A 22632-nucleotide genomic window follows, 5' to 3' on the forward strand; every position below is an offset into this window, starting at 1 on the left:
GCTACCACCCACTTTCCCATCATTGTATTGGTCACTGAAATCTGTTGTTCACTAGTCAGTATTTCTGACATCCCCGCTCCCTCACTTCCTCTAATCTGATTCCATTTAGTGTCCATTTCCTAGCATGACAGCCTGTTACTCTGCTATCCTGTAGTGCATTCTTCTTTTTGCTTTCCCATTCTCGCATCTTATGTCACCTGGTGCCCATTATTTTGTAGAACAGCCCATTTCTCACTATTTAACATCTGCTTTAACATTCATTACATAGCACAGAGGTCCTTTTCTCTTCAGTGCTCTTTACTCACCACTTATACACCATGATACAGCTTCACCTCCCTTTTCACTTCCCTCGGTTGGTCATTTGGCAACATAACATCTCCTTTCTTGCCCTTCCACTTTGGCTGCTGTCCACTGGGCAGCACCGCTACACCTGTCCCATTCCTCTGCCCTCTAGTGGCCCTACACAGCATAATCTCATCTCTCCTCATTTCTTACCTACTGCTGGGTGTGCACTGTTCCAAATTAGAGCCACTAGGAACCAAATCACACATCATGATTGCAACATGAGTGGCTACAAGAGCACATACAACAGCAGCAGCTTTCAAAGTATTAGCGGGGGTTTCCCATCCATCCCCTGCATTTGTTTCCAATGGAAAAATGTAGATTGACCCTACCATGACTGAATCCCCATTGCTCTCAGGCTGAGATTCTCAGAGTGTCTATGGAAGTTAAGTTTCAGAGTAGCAGCCGTGTTAGTCTGTATCTGCATCTAAGAAGTGGGTTTAGCCCATGAAAACCTATGCTCAAATAAATTAGTTAGTCTGTAAGGTTCCACAAGTACTCCTGTTCTTTTTAAGGAAGTTAAGAGTCCAACTCCCATTTCAAAGTGATTTGGGTGCCTAACTCCATTAGGTCCCTTGGAAAATCCTTTCCATTGTGTTAGAACCCTACCATTATCACCGTTGCCCAGGTCCCCTTCATCTGGCCAAGCCTGATGTACTCCCAGTGACTGAGCCAGCACTGCCGTGTTAGGCACCACAGGAGTTCTGCCCATTGGTAAGTGGTAGCTTTGCAAGGCACTTGAGAACTAGCTCTCTCGGGGCATGTGCTTGTTGCAGTGAATTTTGGGGATACTCATTGTAACAGGTCCTCCCTTTGAACTTCTCTGTGCAGTTGGTGGAAGAAAAGCAGCTAGTGCCCTGAAGGGCTGCAGGCAGAGTCCTAATCAGTGACCATTTGAGAGACCCAACTGCAGAAATGGTCTCAGTTCTGTGTGCCTTGGAAAACCCCTAGCTTGATCTGGACAATCCCAGTGGACCTGGCATGTGCATCTACTTCTCTGTGGTTGCCCAACCTCCCACCTCTAAGGGCCTGGAGCAGTTGCTTCTTCGGAGCTGGTCACAGATAAGAGATATAATGCTGTTCCTACTGAAGGGGCTAGGGCCTGGTTGTTTGTGTCCGGCCTGTGTGAGCACAGTGAAGGTGGTCGGTTTGCAGAGGGCTATGCAGGCAATAAGCACAATTTCAGGGGTGGCAGATTTCCCAGGCTTACGTCCCCATATATGCAACACCAGCAGTTACTATTTTTATTGTCTAAACTTTTATTTAGATCAAAAATGGCTTTTTTATGGTTAAAATTTTGTCTCCACTTTGCCTACTGCCCAGTTAAAAACTCCATGAAGGAAACATGGTTATGGCCATCTCCCACCCTGATCCTTCCGCTGAGATGGACAACACTGAGTGCTGAGATTTTCAAAGGGAGTTTTCAACTTAATTTTAATGGGGGCTGATGGCTGAAATCACCCAGGTAGCTTTGAAAACGTCAAGTTACATTATTATGTAGGTGTATCTGCACGTTGTTGTGAAAGCCACATTTACTGACTGCTTTGCACAAGGCTTCCTTGACCTCTCTGTTTCTCAGGCTGTAGATGAGGGGGTTTACCAGGGGAGTCAGGACCGTGTGGCAAAGAGACACCACTTTGTTCAGGTCTTTCAGTGTATCACATTTTGGTAGCAGATACACAGTCATTATGGATCCATAGAAAATTGTCACCACAATGAGGTGAGAGGAGCAGGTGGAAAAGGCCTTTTGTCTCCCAGTGGTGGAAGAGATTCTCAGGATGGTGGAGATGATGCACATGTAGGATGTCAGGGTAAGTAGGAATGGAGGCAGGGTGAATACACAGGCTATTATGAAATTCACCAGTATGACCTGGTGCGTGTCACTGCAGGAGAGTTCCATCAGTGGGATGGAATCACAACAGAAATGGTCAATTTCATTTGGGCCACAGAATATTAACTGCGATACGAATAAGACAAAGATGGTAAAAGCCAAAAAACCATTTAACCATGACCCAGCAGCCAATTGGAGACAAAACTTGCTATTCATAAGAGTTGAATAGTGCAGGGGTTTACATATCGCTAAATACCGATCATAAGACATCGCTGCTAGGAGATAGCATTCTGTACATGCCAGAGAACCAAAGAAATACAGTTGTGTGATGCAGCCACCGAATGAGATGGTTTTGTCCCCAGTCAGGAGACTGGTCAGCAACCTGGGCAGGATGGTTGAGGTGTAGCAGGTCTCTAAGCAGGACAAGTTGCCCAGGAAGAAGTACATGGGGGTGTGAAGGTGCTGGTCAGCCACAATGAGCACCACGATGAGGGTGTTCCCAGCCACGGTTGCCATGTAGATCACTTGGAACATCAGGAAGAGAAGAATTTGCAGGTCAGGGAGATCCCCAAATCCCAGAAGGATGAATTCTGTGATGGCCGTTTGGTTTCCCCAGTCTCTGTCTGCCATGGTTTGAGTCCAGGAACAATAAAACACCCTGTGCAATTGAATTGAAGGAACATAGAGTTAAAAGTTAATCAAATAGTGTTAAATAATGCCATAAATATTCAGAAACTCACTCCCTCTCCTGGTTACAGGATGAAATTTTAAAACTAAGTGTAGATTTCAGAGCAAAGTGCCAGGAATCTCAGTCTGAGGACAAAATACTGCTCTGATTGGGAAGAGGGTATGTATGTGGATACCAATGATTACTATAACAGCCCAGTTCTCTAGCAGTCAAATACTGATAGACAGAGAAATGATCTTATCTGTCATATATCCCATCTTAAATGCTGTATTTCTCTTCTGACAATGCTCAGAATCATGCCATGTCTTACGAGTCAAAATCAATAAATACATCAACCGAAATCTTGGACTGGGATTTCCAGTTTGGTCTAGCGTCTGTAGGCACTGATCTTCTGTTTGAATTAATGGAAATAAATCAAAGAATATGAGCATTGGAAGAGACCTCAGGAGGTTATCTTGCCCAACTGCCTGCTTAAAGGAGAGCCAATCCTCAACCTTTTTTTTTACCCTCGAACCTGAAATGGCCCACTCAAGAAGTGAGCTCATAACCCTGGGCTTAGCAAATCAATGCTCAGACCACTGAGCTATCACTCCCCCTATAGTTTGACTAATATATCCTGGTATATTTAGCCTTTCATTACATGTAGAAAAGGAACAATTTTCACCCCCTCACAAGAGATCAGTTTGTTATAATTTATGAAGAGGTGTAAATTCTCCCTTATTTCCTGTGATGGTGATGTGGTGAGGGAATGACAATCCCTCTTCTGTTTCCCGACATTAGCTATGTAGCAGTAATAAAATACAGCTCTTTGGTGGGTGGGTCTTAGGAAAAGTCAGAACCAGGCTGATGTTCAACTGTAACTTGGGAGTGACCCTCCCCACTCCATAATGAGTGTGAGATGATAATACAGGAACAAGAAAGACACTGGGGTGGGGGGAAGATGCTGTCCCTTAACTCAGAGTCTAGAAACACCATGTGCAATTGAATTGGAAGAACATAGACTTAAAAGTTAGTCAAGTCTCATTTTAGTAAAGTTTCAATTAATTCCATAAGTATTCGGAGACTCCCCTTCCTGTCCAGATTACACACTGAAATTTGAAACCTAAATGTAGAGTTCAGAGCAAAGTGCCAGAATTCTCAATTTGAGAACCGAACATTTGTAGCCATGTAGAACAGCCTCTGCCATGATCAGAGCAATCACTACTGGAACAGCCCATATCTCTGGTAGACGAGTACTGATATAACGGATAAGACTATTTCTTTTTCTAACATTATATCCCTTTAGTGCCATCTTAGAGCTTAACAATGATGCTTGAATGCTGTATTTCCTTTCTGGCAATGACCAGAATCATGCTATGTCTTAAGAGTCAAAATCAAACAAATAAAACTTGGACTGAGATTTTTCCATGCGGTCTAGAGTTCTTAGGCACTGACCTTCTGTTAGATTTATTTCCATTAATTCTAACAATATATCCTGGCATATGCAGGATTTCAATGCCCCGTAGGAAAAAGAACAATTTTCTCCCCCTCACAAGAGATCAGATTATGCCATAAAATATGAAGTGGTGTAAATTCTCCCTTAGTTCCTGTGATGATGATGTGGTGAGGAAATGACATTCCCTTTTCTGTTTCCCGACATTAGCTATGAAGCAGTAATAAAATACGGCTCTTTCGAGGGTGGCTCTTAGGAAGAGGCAGAACCAGGCTGATGTGCAACCCTAACTCGGGAGTGACCCTCCTCGCTCCATAATAAATGTGGGATGATAATAGAGGAGCAAGAAAGGCACTGAGGTGGTGGGGGAAAGATGCTGTCCCTGAACTCGGAGCCTAGAAACAATCTGGCATGTATGATTCAGGCTAGTAAGACTCTATCACCACTCACCACCCCATTGAAAAGTCATGGAAGATGGGAGACATTCCAGAAGACTGGAAAAGGGCAAATATAGTGCCCATCTATAAAAATGGAATTACAGACCAGTCAGCTTAACTTCTTTGCCCAGAAAGATAATGGAGCAAATAATTAATCAATATATTTGCAAACACCTAGAAGATAATGAGGTGATAAGTAACAGTCAGTATGGATTTGTCAAAAACAAATTTGAATCAAACCAACCTGATAGCTTTCTTTGACAGAGTAACAAGCCTTGTTGATGGGGGGAACTGGTAGAAGTGGTATATCTTGACTTTAGTAAGGCTTTTGATACTGTCTCGCATGACCTTCTCATAAACCAATTAGAGAAATACAACCTAGATGGAGCTACTATAGGTGGGTGCATAACTGTGATCGATCATGCCGGGGCTCAACCCTCCTGAGGGCAGGAGGGGAACCACACCGACTCACTCCACGTCTTCTGTGGAACCGTCTGAACAGCAGTAAACAGTGTTTAAGAACCTCAGGCCCTTGGTGGCATGGGCTGAGCAGTAAACAGTACAAGCGGCTCAGGCCCTTGGTTGCAGGGGCTGAGCAGTAAACAGTACAATAGGCTCAGGCCCTTGGTTGCAGGGGCTGAGCAGTAAACAGTACAATAGGCTCAGGCCCTTTGGAGCAGGGGCTGAGCAGCAAACAGTACAAGGAGCTCAGACCCTTGGTTGCAGGGGCTGAGCAGTAAACAGTTCAATGAGCTCAGGCCCTTTGTGGCAGGGCTGAGCAGTGAACAGTACAGGAAGCTCAGGCCCTTTGGAGCAGGGGCTGAGCTGCAAACAGTGCAGGGAGCTCAGGCCCTTTGTGGCAGGGGCTGAGCAGTAAGCAGTACAGGAAGCTCAGGCTCTTGGTTGCAGGGGCTGAGCAGTAAACAATACAGGGAGCTCAGGTCCCTAGAGTGGAGCGGTGGGTTGAGGGGGAAGACTGCCACCCCCGAGTGGGGTGGCAGGGGGGACACAGGCCCACCCACTCCACTGTGTCCCAGCCCGGGGCCCTGGCAGCAGCTATCACCGCTGCTGGTCAGTGGGGTCCTGACTGCAACACACTGACATCGGGACCTCGGTGCCTGCAGCCTGACAGGGGTCAGCTACCCCCAGGCTACTTCCATTTCCCCCTTAGGGCCTACCTCGTCAGTTGCACTGGGTCCAAGCCAGTCAATATGCATAGGCTCCTCGGGACCAGGGTTTGGTGGCAGGTCCGTCAGCTCCTCGGGAAGTCCGCCAGGCCTGCTCAGGCGGCTCCTCCGGGTAACAGCAGGGGCAGGGAAGCTCCGGCGGCTCCTCTTCGTATGTGGCGTGGGGAAGTTCCAGCGGTTCCTTCCAGTACCGGGCACGGGGAAGCTCCGGCGGTTCCTCTTCGTAGCGGGCGCAGGGAAGCTCCGGCCAATCAGGACAGCTGCCTCGGGCCCTGGAGGGTTCCCAGTCAGGAACTCCCGCCGGCACGTCTGCTCCCGGCGGCGGCTGCCCTCTGACTGAGCTCTGTCGGCCGGCTTTTCTACTTCCTGCCCTGCCCCTTGACTTCCGAGGGGCGGGGACTGGTGGTGGTGGCTCCGCCCACTTCGGTGTCTGCAAGGGCGCTCCTTCCTCAGGGCAGGAGGGGAGCCACACCGACTCACTACACACACACCCCCTTAAGTCTGGCTCCCGCCTGTCGGGGCCAGGCTCTTCCATCCCCCCAATACGGGACAGGAAGTCCGCGTTAGCGTGGTCCTTGCCAGCCCGATGCTGGATGGTGAAAGCATAGGGCTGCAAGGCCAAATACCAGCGCATGATGCGGGTCTTATTGTCCTTCATGCGCATCAGCCACCGGAGTGGGGCATGGTCCGTGACCAGGGTGACGGGTGCCCCCAGGAGGTAGAAGCGGAGGGCTTCGCAGGCCCATTTTACAGCGAGCGCCTCCTTTTCTACCACAGAATAGTTCTTTTCTTGAGGAAACAGCTGCCGACTGAGGTATAGCACGGGGTGGTCCTGACCATCCACCTCTTGGGACAGGACCGCTCCCAGCCCTACCTTGGAGGCGTCTGTCTGCAGAATGAATCCTCGATGGAAATCCGGGCTGTACAGTACCGGCTCCTGACAGAGGCATCTCTGGAGGGTCCGGAAGGCTGTCTCGCACTCCGGGGTCCACCGCACCTGCCGAGGACTGTCCTTGGTTAGTAGTCCAGTTAGGGGAGGCGCTATGGATGCAAACTGCGGGACAAAACTTCGATAGTACCCGACGATGCCCAGGAACTGCCGAACATGCCGTTTTGTTGTTGGGGCAGGAGGGGAGCCACACCGACTCACTACAATAACTGATTGGAAAACTTTTCCCAGAGAGTAGTTATTAGTGGTTCACAGTCATGCTGGGTGGGCATAACGAGTGGGCTCCCGCAGGGATCGGTTCTGGGTCTGGTTCTGTTCAATATCTTCATCAATGATTTACATAATGGCACAGAGAGTACGTTTATAAAGTTTACGGATGATACCGATTTGGGAGGGGTTGCGAGCGCTTTGGAGGATAGGATTAAAATTCAGAATGATCTGGACAAACTGAAGAAATGGTCTAAAGTAAATCAGATGAAATTCAATAAGGACAGATGCAAAGTACTCCACTTAGGAAGGAACAATCAGTTGCACACATACAAAATGGGAAATGACGGCCTAGGAAGGAGTACCACAGAAATGGATCTGGGGGTCAGAGTGGATCACAAGCTAAATATGAGTCAGTGTAACACTGTTGCAAAAAAATAAAAGCAAGCCTCATTCTGGGATGTATTAGCAAGAGTGTTGTAAGCAAGACACGAGAAGTAATTCTTCTGCTCTACTCTGCGCTGATTAGGCCTCAACTGGAGTATTGGATCCAGTTCTAGGCACCACACTTCAGGAAGGATGTGCACAAATTGGAGAAAGTTTAGAGAAGAGCAACAAAAATAATTAAAAGTTTAGAAAACATGACCTATGAAGGAAGTTTGAAAAAATTGGGTTTGTTTAGTCTGGAGGAGAGAAGACTGAAAGGGGACATAACATTTTTCAAGTATTTAAAAGGTTGCTACAAGGAGGAGGAAGAAAAATTGTTCTCCTTAACTCTGAGGATAGGACAAGAAGCAACGGTCTTAAATTTCAGCAATGGTGGTTAAGGTTCGACATCAGGAAAAACTTCCTAAGAGTCAGAGTGGTTAAGCACTAGAATAAATTGCCAAGGAGGTTGTGGAATCTCCATCATTGGAGATTTTTAAGAGCAGAGTGGACACTTCTCAGGGATTGTCTAGATTAGTGGTTCTTAAGCTGTACTGCAGCCTGCACCCTTTGGTTCTCAAAATATATTCTCGCACCCTTATGAAAAATCACTGAAGTAGGTCAGTTCTTTAAACTTAGATGTATCATAACTATAGAATGAAAGAGAATTATATATTTATTTTAATTTTGCAGTAAAATTAAGACTACATGAAAATTTACACACTTTTTTTTAAGTTTACAAGCTCAGTGACTCTTCTGCCCTTGCTTTTGTTCAATGATGTGTGAGAAACAAGGAACTTTTTTTGAAATAGCCACATACATCATCACTTGCATTTAGGCAGTTTCTGGCCTTTGTTTTGATATGTAAGAGTGATGAAAGTCGCAAATGGCACAAGGATCTCCAGCACTGTCTTCGCCAGTTGTGGAAACAGTGCTAGTTGAGCACACAAGATAATCTCAAACTTCATTGTCTCAATAATTTTACCACAATTAGCTTAAAAACTTGAAAATATTTTTGTTTGTATATTACAGTAATAGTTAATAAATGTATAATGTTAATAAATACATAGGTTTGATGAAACAAAGTAGTTGTACTTACGTGCCTGTGCTTAATTTGTGTTTTTGATGATTTGCCTTCTGAAAAGATCAGGCATCCTCAGAAAGGACATCGCACACCCCCAGGGGGTGCGTGCACCCCAGGTTAAGAACCACTGGCCTAGATAATACTTAGTCCTGCCTTGAGTGCAGGGGACTGGACTAGATGACCTCTCGAGGTCCCTTCCAGTTCTCTGATTCTATGATTGGGGCTCATACAAAGCCGGATCCTCAGGCGGTATAAATCAAGGTAGCTTCATTTTTGTCAGTGGAGCAGATCCTCAACTGAGGACCTGTCACAAGACATGGCTCTCACACTCCATCTCTGTGAAATGGTGCTACGAACGCTGACTGGCACTGCAGTGGGAAGGAGAGACTAAAACTGTTAATATTCACCTGATGAAGAGCTCTGTGTAGCTCAAAAGCATCTCTCGTTCACCACCAAAAGTTGGTCCAATAAAAGATATTATCTCACCCACCTTGTCCCTCTAATATTTACGAATCAAAGTCATGCCCATGTTTAGAAGGTGGTATAAAAATGCAGTCAGGAAGATGGTGCTCACCTGTAACTACAAGACAACCCAAGCTTGAAGTGATGAGCTCTTGTTTCTCAGGGTTCAGTGGCCAGGACTCAGGATTCTCAGCTGAGGTTCTTGATGCTCTTCTTTCTGCAGAAACTGGGAGAAGGTAGAATGGTGAACTTCTGTTTTCCCTGCCCCTTACTCCAAGAAGAAGAGGAACATACAACTAAAATAAAAGGTGGATGTAGTGGGGCGGCTGCCCCATTCCTGCCCTGAAGGGGTTAAAAGCAGTCCTGGAGAGGGCTGTGCCTGGGTAAAAGGGATGAAGAACAGCTGGGGAAGCTGAGTGAGTAGCTGAACACAGCTGTGGCCAGCTCAATCAGGGCCCAGCTGGCTCTTATAAGAGGGCTGTGGGCCAGAAGCAAAACACCCCCTCTCTCTAGCTTCTTGAGAGAGAAGGACCTGGCTGCCTGGGAGCTGGGAAGGGCACCTGTGGTGGAGCAGTGCTGGGGAAGGGCAGAGGGAGCTGGGGAACTCCAGCCAGGTAAAAGCTCAGGCTGCAGGCCTTGCTAAAAGGGCCAAATAGGTACCGGGGCTGCAGAGACGCAGCCCAGAGATAGGCAAAGGCAGCAGGTCCTAACCCCCTTGCCGATGATGAGTGGTTTACAGACTGCAGTCTGCCCCAGGGAGTGGGGGCTACACAATGACTGGCAGTAGCCACTGAGGCAAGGTGGGGATAGAGGGTGGGGGTTCCCTTGGGAGGGGAAACCCAGAGAGTGGGGGCACTGCCAGGGGGCAGCACCCCAGATACAGGGGCACTGGGGTCCGAGAGGGACATGGGGGGCTAGCGGCAGGTGAGACACCAGCCTGCTGAGGGCGCTCTCGGCTGGAAGATCTAATTCCCGAGACAACCAGAAGGAGGCGCCGTGCGAGTGGGTCATTGCCCCCCCCCACAGTAGGCAATTTAAAATCTATTAAGTGAAATACTTTTTCACCCCTATTGTAATTAAACTGTGGAACTCACAGGGATGCTGGCAGATCAAGTGCTAACTCATGCCAAGGTCCCCCTGTTTCAGCAGGACACTAACACATACAAAGGTGGAATCAGTCTGGCTCACTTGTGGGTTAATATTAATAAAATGGATACTAGAATAATAAAAGGGGTTTAATATTTGGACTCCCTTCAATGATTGTCAGTTGCTGCCTGCATTAATCTCCCTTGTAATGTCTGTTCCATATTGTAATTTAATATTTGAGCAGTTGTGGTGAGCTTCTGTGAGTATGAATCACCACACAGGAGATGGACGTTAATGAGTGTGAAGAGTTGTTCTTCCACAGACATGAAGCCTCTCCTGAAAAAGGAAACCCATCAGTACCGGATAGGGTGACCAGATAGCAAGTGTGAAAAATCACGACAGGAGATGTGGGGGCGGGGAGGTTAATAGACACCTGTATAAGACAAGGTCCCAAATATTGGGACTGTCCCTAGAAAATCGGGACATCTGGTCACCCCAATACCGGGTGGGTTATGGGTGGATATTACAACTGGAAACTCCCTACAACTGGATTGAGAAACAATCAACAAAAGGACTAGCACAGGGGTTAGTAACCTTTTAGAAGTGGTGTGCAGAGTCTTCATTTATTCACTCTGATTTAAGGTTCTGCGTGCCAGTCATACATTTTAACGTTTTTAGAAGGTCTTTCTATAAGTCTATAATATATAACTAAACTACTGTTGTATATAAAGTAAATAAGGTTTTTAAAATGTTTAAGAAGCTTCATTTAAAATTAAATTAAAATGCAGAGCACCCCGGACCGGTGGCCAGGACCATAGGCTTGCCATAAGTTACCTACCTCTGGACTAGAAACTTATTGTTCTGCTCTCCTCCCTATGAAGATGATTCATGCGAGTAGATTTAGTTTGCAGGTCAGAGCAGATGGCGGGAGGGGGATAAAAACTTCACGCAAAAGCAACTAGGGATCTCTAGGCTGCTTGGATGCTCGGGGCAGTGTGTTTCTAGCCATTCACAAGGGATGCCTGCTGCTTATCCTGGGATAGTCCTAAAGGTCAAATACAGCTTGCTGCTGAGAGAAGTCTGTATTACCTTTTGAAACCTGAGACTGTGTCTCATTTATGGGTCTGTTTGCTTGCATTAACTTTGTAATAACTCTCATTTCCTTTTCCTATTTAATAAATCTTCCTATACAGTAGTTCACTATAGGATTGGCTCCAAGAGTCATCTCTGGTGTGAGACCTAAAGTGCAATTGACCTCAGGGAAGTCAGGAGTAACCTGAATATTGCTGTGATCCTTGGCGTAAGGGGTCGTGTACCACAGATACGCTCACCTGGGTGGCAGGAAAGAGCGGCGCAGCCAAGGGGAATTTCTGGGGGGACTCTCTCAAGGCTGTTAAAGTGTCTGAGGAGTTTGCACTCAGTGCAGTTGGTTGGTGAAATCTAAGTTTAGACCTGACAGCCAATGAGGGGTCTGTGCCCTGGTTTGTAACTGTCTGTCCTGAGTCTAGCACTCACACTCTTGCATCCCCATTGGGAGCATCACAGTCACTGCCACAGGAAGTCATTGATATGAAGGACTTAACTAGATTCCAGAAGAGATTGGATGTTCCTGTTAGCCATATAAATATCCAGAGTTATCATAATGGCAACAATAGAGTTTGGTTTAACCCCCAAACCATGAGGATTAATAACCATTCCAAACTGAGCTATTATAGATGAACATGACATATGTGAGGGGAGATTATCCCAGAACTGCTATTGCAGTGTTCTTACATTTGCCTCTTAAACATCTAGTACTGCCTGCTCTCAGAGAACAATACTGGCCAGGATGGCCCTTGGATCTGATCTAATCTGTCAATTCCTATATTACTACATTCTCCTAGAGCGATACAGAGAAACCCCAAATTCCAGTTAGTTCAATAATCTGCTCTTTTGATATTTCAGCCTCTGACAGGCTGTTCCCTAAAAAAAGTTGACCTGGCACAGATAACTTGTAACATTTTTTGGTGAAGATCAATACAATCATCTTTTGAGAGGAGGTTGTCAAACTGTCTATAGGATTGCAACATTAATTCTAATAAAATATTAGGACACCCAGTTCCTAGGTGGCTTCCAAAATCTCAACCATAGCACCTAAGCGATGTCTAAATCTTGTTTATTCCCTGGGTTCAGCTGACTCATGGATTCTCTTGCAACCTGCCTGACTCAGATACAGTGAAACAGTTTGTTGATTACTTTCAACTAAAACCATTTATTTTTCAAATTCCCTCTCAGCCTCCTAATTTCTTTCTTACACTTTACCCCCTTCACAACCCATTTTAATGTTCATTTTTATCAGCTTCACTTAGTTTTTATTTCCATTATTCTATTCCAGGCTTCACCCTCGTTATCCTGAGCCAGATCCTTAGCTGAGGATCTTTCACAAGGCATAAATCTCAGTTTCCCTATTGTTAAGTGGTGCTATTAACACCGACTGGCACTGCTGTGGGAAGGTGAGGCTAAAACTGCTAATATTCACAGAGACAAGGTGAGTGAGATAATATCTTTTATTGGATCAACCTCTGCTGGTGAGAGGGACAAGCTTTTTAGAGCTAGAGAACTTATCTCTCTCTCCAGCAATACTTGGTCCAGTAAAAGATATCACCCACCTTGTGTCTCTAATATCCTGGGACCAACACGCCTACAACAACACTGCTAACAATATTCACAAAGCACATTCATGCCCCTGTTGGAAAGGTGGTGTAGAAACGCAATCAGAAAGAGGGTGCTCACCTGTAACCACAGGACAGCTCAAGTTTTGAAGGATGACCTCTTATTTCTCAGGGTTTAGTGGCCAGTATTCAGTTTCTTCCACTGAGGTAATTGGCTCTCATCATTCCGTAGAAACTGGATCTGCTCAGCAAAGACACCTGCATTTACCTGAATGGATGAGCAGCTGCTGCAATCTGTCTTAGAACATTGATGAGCTGGTGTATGTGATCTACCTTTGGAAAATGGGCTTCCCCTTCGATTTAATCAGTGTAAATGCTCTCTCATATTTGTATTCTTTCTTCATGCTTTTCAATATGGTCCCACTTCAACCTTTCTCCCTCTTGGTTCATTTTGTGCCTCCAAAGCTTTGTAGCTAACAATGCCCAGTGTGACATGCAATTACACAACTCCCATTGTACATCATTTTTAGTGCAATGATCCTCTGAGGAAAATAATTTTGATCAGGGTGTAGACGTGGAGACTCACCCCTGTGGTGCCTCCTGCTGGTCTCTCAGGGAATTAGCTCTTTTACCAGCCAGGAGCACCCTCTGCAGGCCGGTGATTCACCTGTCCTCTGGCCCCTATGTCCCTCCCTGGACCCTGGTGCCCCTTTAACTGGGGTGCTACCCCCTGGCAGTACCTCCACAGTTATGGGTCTCCCCCTCCCAGGGGAACCCCCACCCACCATCCCCACCTCACCTCACTATCAGGCTACTGCCAATCATCATCTAGCCCCCACGCCCTGGGGCAGACTGCAGTATCAGCCTACTCCTCACTGGTAAGGTTGGGTTTGGACCTGCTGCCTTTGCCTATCCCTGGGCTGCCCCCTGCAGCACCCAGTACCTGTTGGCCTTGTGCTAGGCCACAGCCTGGGGCTTTCCAGGCTGAAATTCCCCAGCCCTGCTCCACTCAGGTTACCTGTCTCTAGATCCCTGCAGCCAGGCCCATCTCCCTCTACAGGCGGAGAGGGACCCTTTCAGCTTCCCTGGCCTTCTTATAAGGTCCTGTTGCTCAGTTTGGGGCGTGGCCCCATCTGCAGCCACATCCCCCAATCAGCAAGGGTTTTACCTTTCCCAGCCCCAGCCCTCCGCAGGGCTTTTCCAACCCCTTCCAGGCAGGAGCCGGTGGTCACCCCGCTACACATGGACAAACACCAGCTTACATTTTTGGGAGATGCCTGTCCAAGGTGATGGCCACTTATAATGTACTTGCACTGCCCATTTCTTAGTAGTCAAGAGATACTGCCATCTAATGGGCATTGTTGAAAGTAGCTGCCCATATCTCATGCTTATAACATGCTGCCACCTAGTGGCCATTTTACAGTATAACTTTCCTATTATTAAAAAGACAAGGAGTACTTGTGGCACCTTAGAGAATAACAAATTATTTCAGCATAAGCTTTCGTGGGCTACAGCTCACTTCTTCGTATGCATAGCTACTGAAACCTTGGTCACTAGTCAGTATTTACTCTACTCTGCTGCCATCTAGTGTCAATTTCCCAGACTGACAGCCTGATGCTCTCCTTTCCTCTAAGGATTCTTCTTGCTATAATAGCTGACTCTTACCTGTTCTTGACTCTCATGGAACCTGGTAGCCGTTATTTAGTATAACTAACAGCCCATAACTTACTCCATGACATCTGCTACTAGCCGCAGTTCATTACACAGCACTTCTCTTCAGTGCTCTCTGCTCAACACTTATACACCATTATATAGCTTCACCTCCCTTCCCTCCACGTCCTCTGTTGGTCATTTGGCAACATAATGTCTCCTTTCTTGCTCTTCCACTTTGGCTGGTGTCCATTGGGTCAGTGTTGTCTGTTTAAGTGGAAGGACCAGGGACGGAAGTGACTATAATCATGGTCACATCATGGAGTTTTTAACTGGGTATGAGGCGGGGTGGAGACAAAATTTTAACCAGTTTTTTTATATCCATAAAAAAACCTCCTGATGACTGTTTGATAGACCTGACCCTAGGAAAAGCCTCAGTTACCCTGGCATAACCCCCAGCTGGGTCAAAAGAACAGCTGTTCTGGGTCAGATCAATGGTCCATCTAGCCCAGTATCCTGTCTTCCAACAGTGGCCAGTGCCGTTGGCAAGGGACACTATCCCTGCCCATCCTGGCTAATAGCCATTGATGGACCTATCCTCCATTAACCTATCCTTGGGTCTGGGCAGTCCCTGTGCCCTTGACTTGTGAGTCTACCTCTTTGTTTGCCCAACCTCCTCACCTCCAAGGGCCCAGTGAGCCTGGAGCTATTGCTTTGCTGGAGCTGGTCATAGCCGGGCATAGCCAAGATGAGAGCTATGAAGCTGTTCCTGGTGACGTGTCCAGGGCTCACTGCTGGGCCTAGCGGATTGCATCCAGCCTGTGTGAGTGCAATGGAGGTGGCTGGTTTGTGTAGGTGAGAGAGAGAGCTTGGGGCACTGGGCTGATGTAAGATCTGAGGCCTGAACCATAGTCAGCAAAGTCCAGCCACGCCGTGAACCAAAGTCAGTCCATGTATTACAGCAGATGCTTACAAGTTCGCTGTTCAATACATGACCTTGGCAAAGGTATTACTAGTGTCGCTAACACACAGGCACTCTTAAGAAACAACAGACACTGGGTATATGTGTGAACACACTCCAAGAGATTATTATGATTAGTCAGAACATATTGTTAAAGATGATTAGTATGGTCTGAAAAGTATTGGTGGTTAGAATATAGCCCTCAAAGGATGCAGCATTTTGCTTTTACTGCCGTTTCTTCTCCTCTAATGATGCAGCAAACAAAGGTCACATTGATCCAGCATTTACTGAAGAAGGATTCAGAAACTGGCATAGGGCCAACGAATATTTTCAAAACCACCAACGGTCAAAATCTCATGTGTTGAGCCGTTCTTCACAGTCAAGTTTTAATGAAGGGAAACCTATTGGTGTTTTGTTGGATGAGGGCAAGCAGGCTTATCTGTATAAACAAGAAGAAGAATGGTGCCATAACCGAAGCGTAATGGAGCGACTGACTGACATTGTTCTGTGTCTGGCAAAAGCTGGGAGACCATTCAGGGGTCACAATGAAAAAGCTGACAGTTTTGAGAAAGGTTTGTTTCTAAATCTTGTCAATATGCTCCAAAAATAGGATCCCGTAACGGCAAAGCATGTGCAACAATCTCCTCAAAACACTACCTATCTGAGTAATCGCATCCAAAATGATTTAATTGTGGCCTTGCACAAAGTTGTGCAACAAAAGACAGTGTCTTCACTAAATGGAAAAATGGTCTCAATAATTGCTGACGACACTACTGACTGTGGATACCATGAACAGAAGTTCATTGTCGTGCAGTATTTTGACAATGAAAAATATAGTCCAGTTGAACATTTTGTTCAGAAACTATTAACAGTTGATGCTCAGTCTATTTTTGACCAGTTAAATGACATCCTTGGCATTCTTAAAATTGATTGGTCATCAGTGATGTCTGTCTGTTTTGATGAAGCATCCACTATGTCTGGATGTCCTGCAGGAGTTCAAATGAAATGTAAAGAAAGAAACAGTGAAATACTCTATGTACATTGCTATGTGCTTTGTTTGAACCTCGTCCTAGTAGATGAATGCACTTCAAGTAAACAAAACAGAACTGTCTCAGTTGAAGACTTTGAAGTCACTGTCAAACACAAGATGGGCATGCAGAGCAGAAGCAGCGGCTGCTGTCAAACAAAATTACTCCTTCATTTTACAAGCTTTACAAGAGATTATCGAAACAGCTCGCCTTGCTGACGCTATAATAAAATCCAGGGGCCTTATCCATGAACTAAACTCATTCAAGTTCAGCTTTGCCCTTCACATGATGCACCCTATTCTCCAGATGGTGGTAAAAGTGAGTAAGGCTCTTCAACCTCCAGAGCTCAGCTTACTTACTGCAATGACAGGGGTGAAAAGCTTGCATAACTCTTTGGCTGCGATGAGAAGTGGCCCAGAATATTTTCAATCTCTTCTCAATGACAGGGTCAAAATGTGTGTAGAGAATGATATATCGATTCCCCCAGTTAAGAAGCGAAAAACGTCCACTCGTATTGATGACGTGTTTGAGTCCCAGCATCACTTTGATACAAAAGAGGAGCAGGAGAGAATAAGTTTATTTTACCCACTCCTAGACTCAATGATTACCGGCATTGACCAGCGATTTGAAGAGGAGACTTGTAAAATTGTGACTGCAATGGGAAAACTGCCAAGCTTAGACATTGTCAGGGAGTATATGAGAATCATTGCCAACAAATGTAAAGTGTCCTTGGATGAGTTGGAAGCTGAAGTCGGGTTCCTTTGGGGTCATGACGGATCTGTTCCTAAAGGTAGCACTACGAACACCACCAGAGAGTGGCTTGATTGGCTAAAGGAATCGGATCGGTCTTCCACGTTCTAGGCCTTTTACAAATCTATTCGATGCTTTGCAGTCTTACCTGTTAAAAGCTGTTCATGTGAAAGAGACTTTTTGAAACTAGCACATGTAAAAAACAAACTAAGAAATACAATGTCCCAAAAGCACCTCGACTCACTCATGATTTTGTACAACTTTGACAGTTAATTTAGGAATTTAAGTCCATAATACCTGGTGAGCGACATCTCATTCTCTAGGACAGGAAAATGAAGAAACCTTAATCTGTTTTGGTCAATATGGTTTATCTGGTTAAAGATCATGAAAATTGACTGTATCTTTCTATACACCTGGTTATCACTACAGCAAAAATTTGGTATTTTTTGTCTCATTTTTTAAGTTTATATTTTTAAGTAAAGTTTAGCTGTTAACTACACTTATTTTTTTTAATTGTTTTAGTTTCTTTAGTTTGATGAATAAAAATAATGTCCTTTATGACTGAATATTCAATAAATGTTCGCCTTTAAAAAAAATAAAAAATAAAAATTCCCTGGGTGCACACCCTAATGAAATGTGCTGCACATGCCTATGGTCAGGAGGCTATTCAGAGAGAGAGAGAGAGAGAGAGAGAGAGAGAGACATCACCACTCTGTGAAGCTTGAATCTCAGTGTTCCTAGATGGTATTGGTCATACGGAGTGCTGGAGACAGGTAGAAAGACCACAGTACAATCAGTCAGAAAGATGAAGTTCCAATGGAACTGATGCAGAGTTTGGATTCAGGCATCAGAACATTTACTTGGGCTGTAGTAAGGGGTTTTTGTAGGGTAAAAACAATGAACACTAGATTTGTTTATGGGTAAACCGATGATTTAAGGGAGTATAACAAAGCTGTTTGGTCCAGGCTACACAATAAGAATTGATCATTCCTGGCTATCGGCGGTGTTCCTTCGAGGGAGCTCATAATGCAATTAGGTTGCTTCACTGTTTTGGATATCAATAGAGGATTTATTACTAGAATTGGTCTGATAATTTCTGAGCTGGGTGCAGAATTTCTGTGCAGGCATGGGTTAATTTCCATCTGGAGCAGAGATTTCCCATCATGCAATGCTTCCCTGCTTTTCTGATCCCAGAGTTCAGTGCGGTTCTTGCCTTGGACTCTCTGTTCTCCATTCTGTATGCTAATGGAGATGCCTCCCTGTCCCATCTTTGAAGCAAATGAGGCTGGGGAGTTTCCTTAATCACATCACCCTTGTCTGGAGGGGCTTAGGTGTGTCTCCCACTGTCTTTCTTCTGACCAGTTTTGGTTCAAGGAGGGGGTGGGGGAGGAGGCCTTCATGAGTCAGACTGCAGAGCAAATTGACACTGTGGGATGAGGGTGTGGGGCAGAGTGGCAGGGGAGACGTGCCAGACATGGTTGGAGGGAGATACTGGACCTCCAATCCCCCAACAGTAGTGGTGGTGGTGGGGGCAGAGCCAGCTCAACAGCTGCACAATACCTCCACATTGTCACAATATTTATAATAAAAGTCAGGGACAGGTCACGGGCTTCCATGAATTTTTCTTTTTTGCCTGTGACCTGTCCCTGACTTTTAATATAAATATCTGTGACAAAATAAATGATCTGAATAATGGGAACGATTGTACACTCAGCAAATTTGCAGATGACACTAAGCTAGGTGGAGAGGTAGATATGCTGGAGTGTAGGGCTAGGGTCCAGAGTGACCAAGACAAATTGGAGGATTGGGTCAAAATAAATCTGATGAGGTCCAACAAGGACAAGTGCAAAGTCCTACACTTAGGACGAAAGGATCCCAATCTCCGCTACAGGCTGGGCACCAACTGGCTAAGTGGCAGTTCTGCAGAAAAGGACCTGGGGATTATGGTGGACGAGAAGCTGGATGTGAGTCAGCAGTGTGCCCTTGTTGCCAAGAAAACTGATGGCATATTGGGCTGCATTAGTAGGAGCATTGTCAGCAGATTGAGAAAAGTGATTATTCCCCTGTATTTAGAACTGGTGAGGCCACATCTGGAGTATTGCACCCAGTTTGGGGCCCCTCACTACAGAAAGGATGTGGACAAATTGAAGAGAGTTAGTTCAGCAGAGGGCAATGAAAATAATTAGGGTGCTGGGGCACATGACTTCTGAGGAGAGGCTGCAGGAACTGGGGGGTTCCAAAGAGACTGGAGCTTGGCTGTTCTCAGTGGTGGCAGATGACAGAATATGAAGAAGTGGTTGAATATTAGGAAACACTATTTCACTAGGAACGAATTACCTAGGGAGGTGGTGGAATCTCCACCCTTAGACGTCTTTAAGGCCTGCCTTGACAACGGCCTGGCTGGGATGATTTAGTTGGTGTTGTTCCTGATTTGAGCAGGGGGTTGGACTAGATGACCTCCTGTTGTCTCTTCTAACCCTAAACTTCTATGATTCTGTGAAATCTTAGCCCTACTCAGAAATATTGCTACGGAAACGTAAGAAAGTCTGAATTTGAATACAAGACTTTATTATCTTACGTAGAGAAACAAGGAACAGGGGAGATACCCAGGGATTTATTTTCATTGTTAGTGGATTTTTTGCCTTACACAATGTCAGCTCTGTATGGTTTCAGATGCTGTACACACTCCTCACAGAGGGTGAACACTTAGCCAACACCCTGGAGAAAAATACCCTCATCCTGTGTGTATCAGTGCTGAACATGAGAGAGTGACAGAGCTGTCAACATCCTCACTTCCCTGGATCACACTGCAGGGGATCATAAAGACTGTCTCGGTAACTCCATGCAGATCATCTCCTTTTCTTTTTCTTTTCTTTTTCACATTAATGCTGAGATTTTCAATGGGAGATTTCAAGTTAATTTTAATGGGGGCTGATTGCTTAAATCACCCAGGCAGCTTTGAAAACCTCAGGCTAAGTTATTCTCTTGGAGTCTCTGCACGTTTCGGTGAAAGCCACATATTTACTGACTGCTTTGCACAAGGCTTCCTTGACTTCCCTGTTTCTCAGGCTGTAGATGAGGGGGTTTACCAGGGGAGTCAGGACCGTGTAGCAAAGAGAGAGCACTTTGTTCAGGTCTCTCAGTGTATCATGTTTCGGTAGCAGGTACACAATCATTATGGAGCCATAGAAAATTGTCACCACAATCAGGTGAGAGGAGCAGGTGGAAAAGGCCTTTTGCCTCACAGTGGTAGAAGGGATTCTCAGGATGGTGGCGATGATGTACACATAGGATATCATGGTTAGTAGGAATGGAGGCAGGGTGAATATGGAGGCTATTATGAAAGCCAGCAATATGACCTGGTGGGTGTCACTGCAGGAGATTTCCATCAGTGGGGTGGAATCACAATAGAAATGGTCAATTTCATTTGGGCCACAGAATATTAACTGCGATAGGAACAAGACAAAGATTGTAATAGCCAAGAAACCATTTAACCATGACCCAGCAGCCAATTGGAGGCAAAACCTGATATTCATAAGAGTTGAATAGTGCAGGGGTTTACATATCGCTAAATACCGATCATAAGACATCGCTGCTAGGAGATAGCATTCTGTACATACCAGAGAACCACAGAAATACAGTTGTGTGAAGCAACCACTGACTGAGATGGTTTTGTCCCTGTTCAGGAGACTGGCCAGCATCCGGGGCAGGGTGGTTGAGATGTAGCAGGTCTCCAGGCAGGACAAGTTCCCGAGGAAGAAGTACATGGGGGTGTGCAGGTGCTGGTCAGCCACAACGAGCACCACGATGAGAGAGTTCCCAGTCACGGTTGCCATGTAGATCACTTGGAAAATGAAGAAGAGAAGAATTTGCAGATCAGGGAGATCCCCGAATCCCAGAATGATGAATTCTGTGATGGCCGTTTGATTTCCCCAGTCTCTGTCTGCCATGGTTTGAGTCCAGGAACAATAACACACGCTGTGCAATTGAATTGGAAGAACATAGAGTTAAAAGTTAGTCAAGTTTCATTAATTAATTCCATAACTATTTGGAAACTCTCCTTCCTGTCCTGATTACAGGCTGTAATTTTAAACCTAGTTTAAATTTAAATTTAAATTTAAAACCTTGAGTTCAGAGCAAAGTGCCAGAACTCTCAGTTTGAGAACAGAACATTTGTATCCATGTAGACCAGCCTCTGCAATGATCAGAGCAATCACTACTGGAACAGCCCATACAGTAGCCGAGTACTGATATAACGGTTAAGACTATTTCTTTATCCACCATTTTATGCCTTTATTGATATCGTAGAGCTTAACAATGATGCTTAAATGCTGTATTTCATTTTTGGCAATGACCAGAATCACGCCATGTCTTAGGAGTCAAAATCAAACAACTAAAATCTTGGACTGAGTTTTTTCAATGCGGTGTAGAGTTCTTAGGCACCGACCTTCTGTTAGATTTATTTCCATTAAATCGAACAATGTATACTAGTATATGCAGCATTTCAATGCCCTGTAGGAAAAAGAACAATTCTTGCCCCCCTCACAAGAGATCAGTTCATGACATAAATTAGGAAGTGGAGTAAATTCTCCCTTAGTTCCTGTGGTGGTGATGGTGACGTGGTGAGGGACTGGCAGCGTCTTCTCTGTTTCCTGACATTGACTATGTAGCAGTAATAAAATACATTGCTTTGGAAGGTGGGTCTTAGGAAGGAGCAGAACCAGCCCAATGTGCAACCCTAACTGGGGAGTGACCATCCTCACTCCATAATAATTGTGGGATGATAATACAGGAACAAGAAAGGCGTTGGGGCAGAGGAGGGAAAGGGGGAAATTTTTCCTGAATTCGAAGTCTAGAAACAATCTGGCATGTGTTATCTGGGGTAATAAGACTCTATCACCACTCACCCCCCCCCCATTGGGGCACACATGAGCCAGGTCCTCTGCTGGTGTAAATCAAGGCAGCTCCATTTTTGTCAGTGGAGCAGATCCCCAACTGAGGACCTGTAACAAGACATTGATCTCAAGCTCCAACTCTGTGAAAAGGTGCTGTGAACACGGACTAGCACTGCCGTGGGAAGGTGAGGCTAAAACTGTTTGAATTCACCTATAGAAGAGCTCTGTATAGCTCAAAAACTTCTCTCGTTCACCAACAGGAGTTGGTCAAATAAAAGATATTACCTCATCCGCCTCATCCCTCTAATATTCACAAAGCACATTCATGCCCCTGTTTAGAAGGTGGTATAGAAATGCAGTCAGGAGGATGGTGCTCACCTGAAACTATAGGACAACCCAAGCTTGAAGTGATGAGCTCTTGTTTCTCAGTGGTCAGCAGCCAGGACTCACAATCTTCAGCAGAGATTCTTGTCTATCCTCTTTCTGCAGAAACTGGATTTTCTCAGTGAAGAGACCTGCAGTTACCTGAAGGGATGAACTGGTGCATTTGATCTTTGTTTGGAAAT

General features: G+C 45.4%; 2 protein-coding genes across 2 annotated transcripts; both read right to left on the minus strand.

Annotated features, from left to right (window-relative positions):
* Nucleotides 1-1641: 1641 nt before the first annotated feature.
* Nucleotides 1642-9250, minus strand: LOC120384025 (olfactory receptor 6N1-like). The gene is made up of 2 exons (XM_039502343.1): nt 9158-9250; nt 1642-2831 (listed from the first exon to the last, which is right to left on the minus strand). Exon 2 carries the CDS (start codon nt 2801-2803, stop codon nt 1823-1825), a length of 981 nt encoding a protein of 326 aa, XP_039358277.1. The 5' UTR covers nt 2804-2831; nt 9158-9250; the 3' UTR covers nt 1642-1822.
* Nucleotides 9251-20143: 10893 nt separating this feature from the next.
* On the minus strand, nt 20144-21121 carry LOC120383087 (olfactory receptor 6N1-like). Its single transcript, XM_039500719.1, has one exon. The coding sequence runs from the start codon at nt 21119-21121 to the stop codon at nt 20144-20146; it is 978 nt and encodes a 325-aa protein (XP_039356653.1).
* Between the last annotated feature and the right edge of the window lie 1511 nt (nt 21122-22632).

This window comes from Mauremys reevesii, linkage group 15 (assembly GCF_016161935.1).
Source record: "Mauremys reevesii isolate NIE-2019 linkage group 15, ASM1616193v1, whole genome shotgun sequence".
In the NCBI taxonomy this organism is placed as follows: domain Eukaryota; kingdom Metazoa; phylum Chordata; order Testudines; family Geoemydidae; genus Mauremys; species Mauremys reevesii.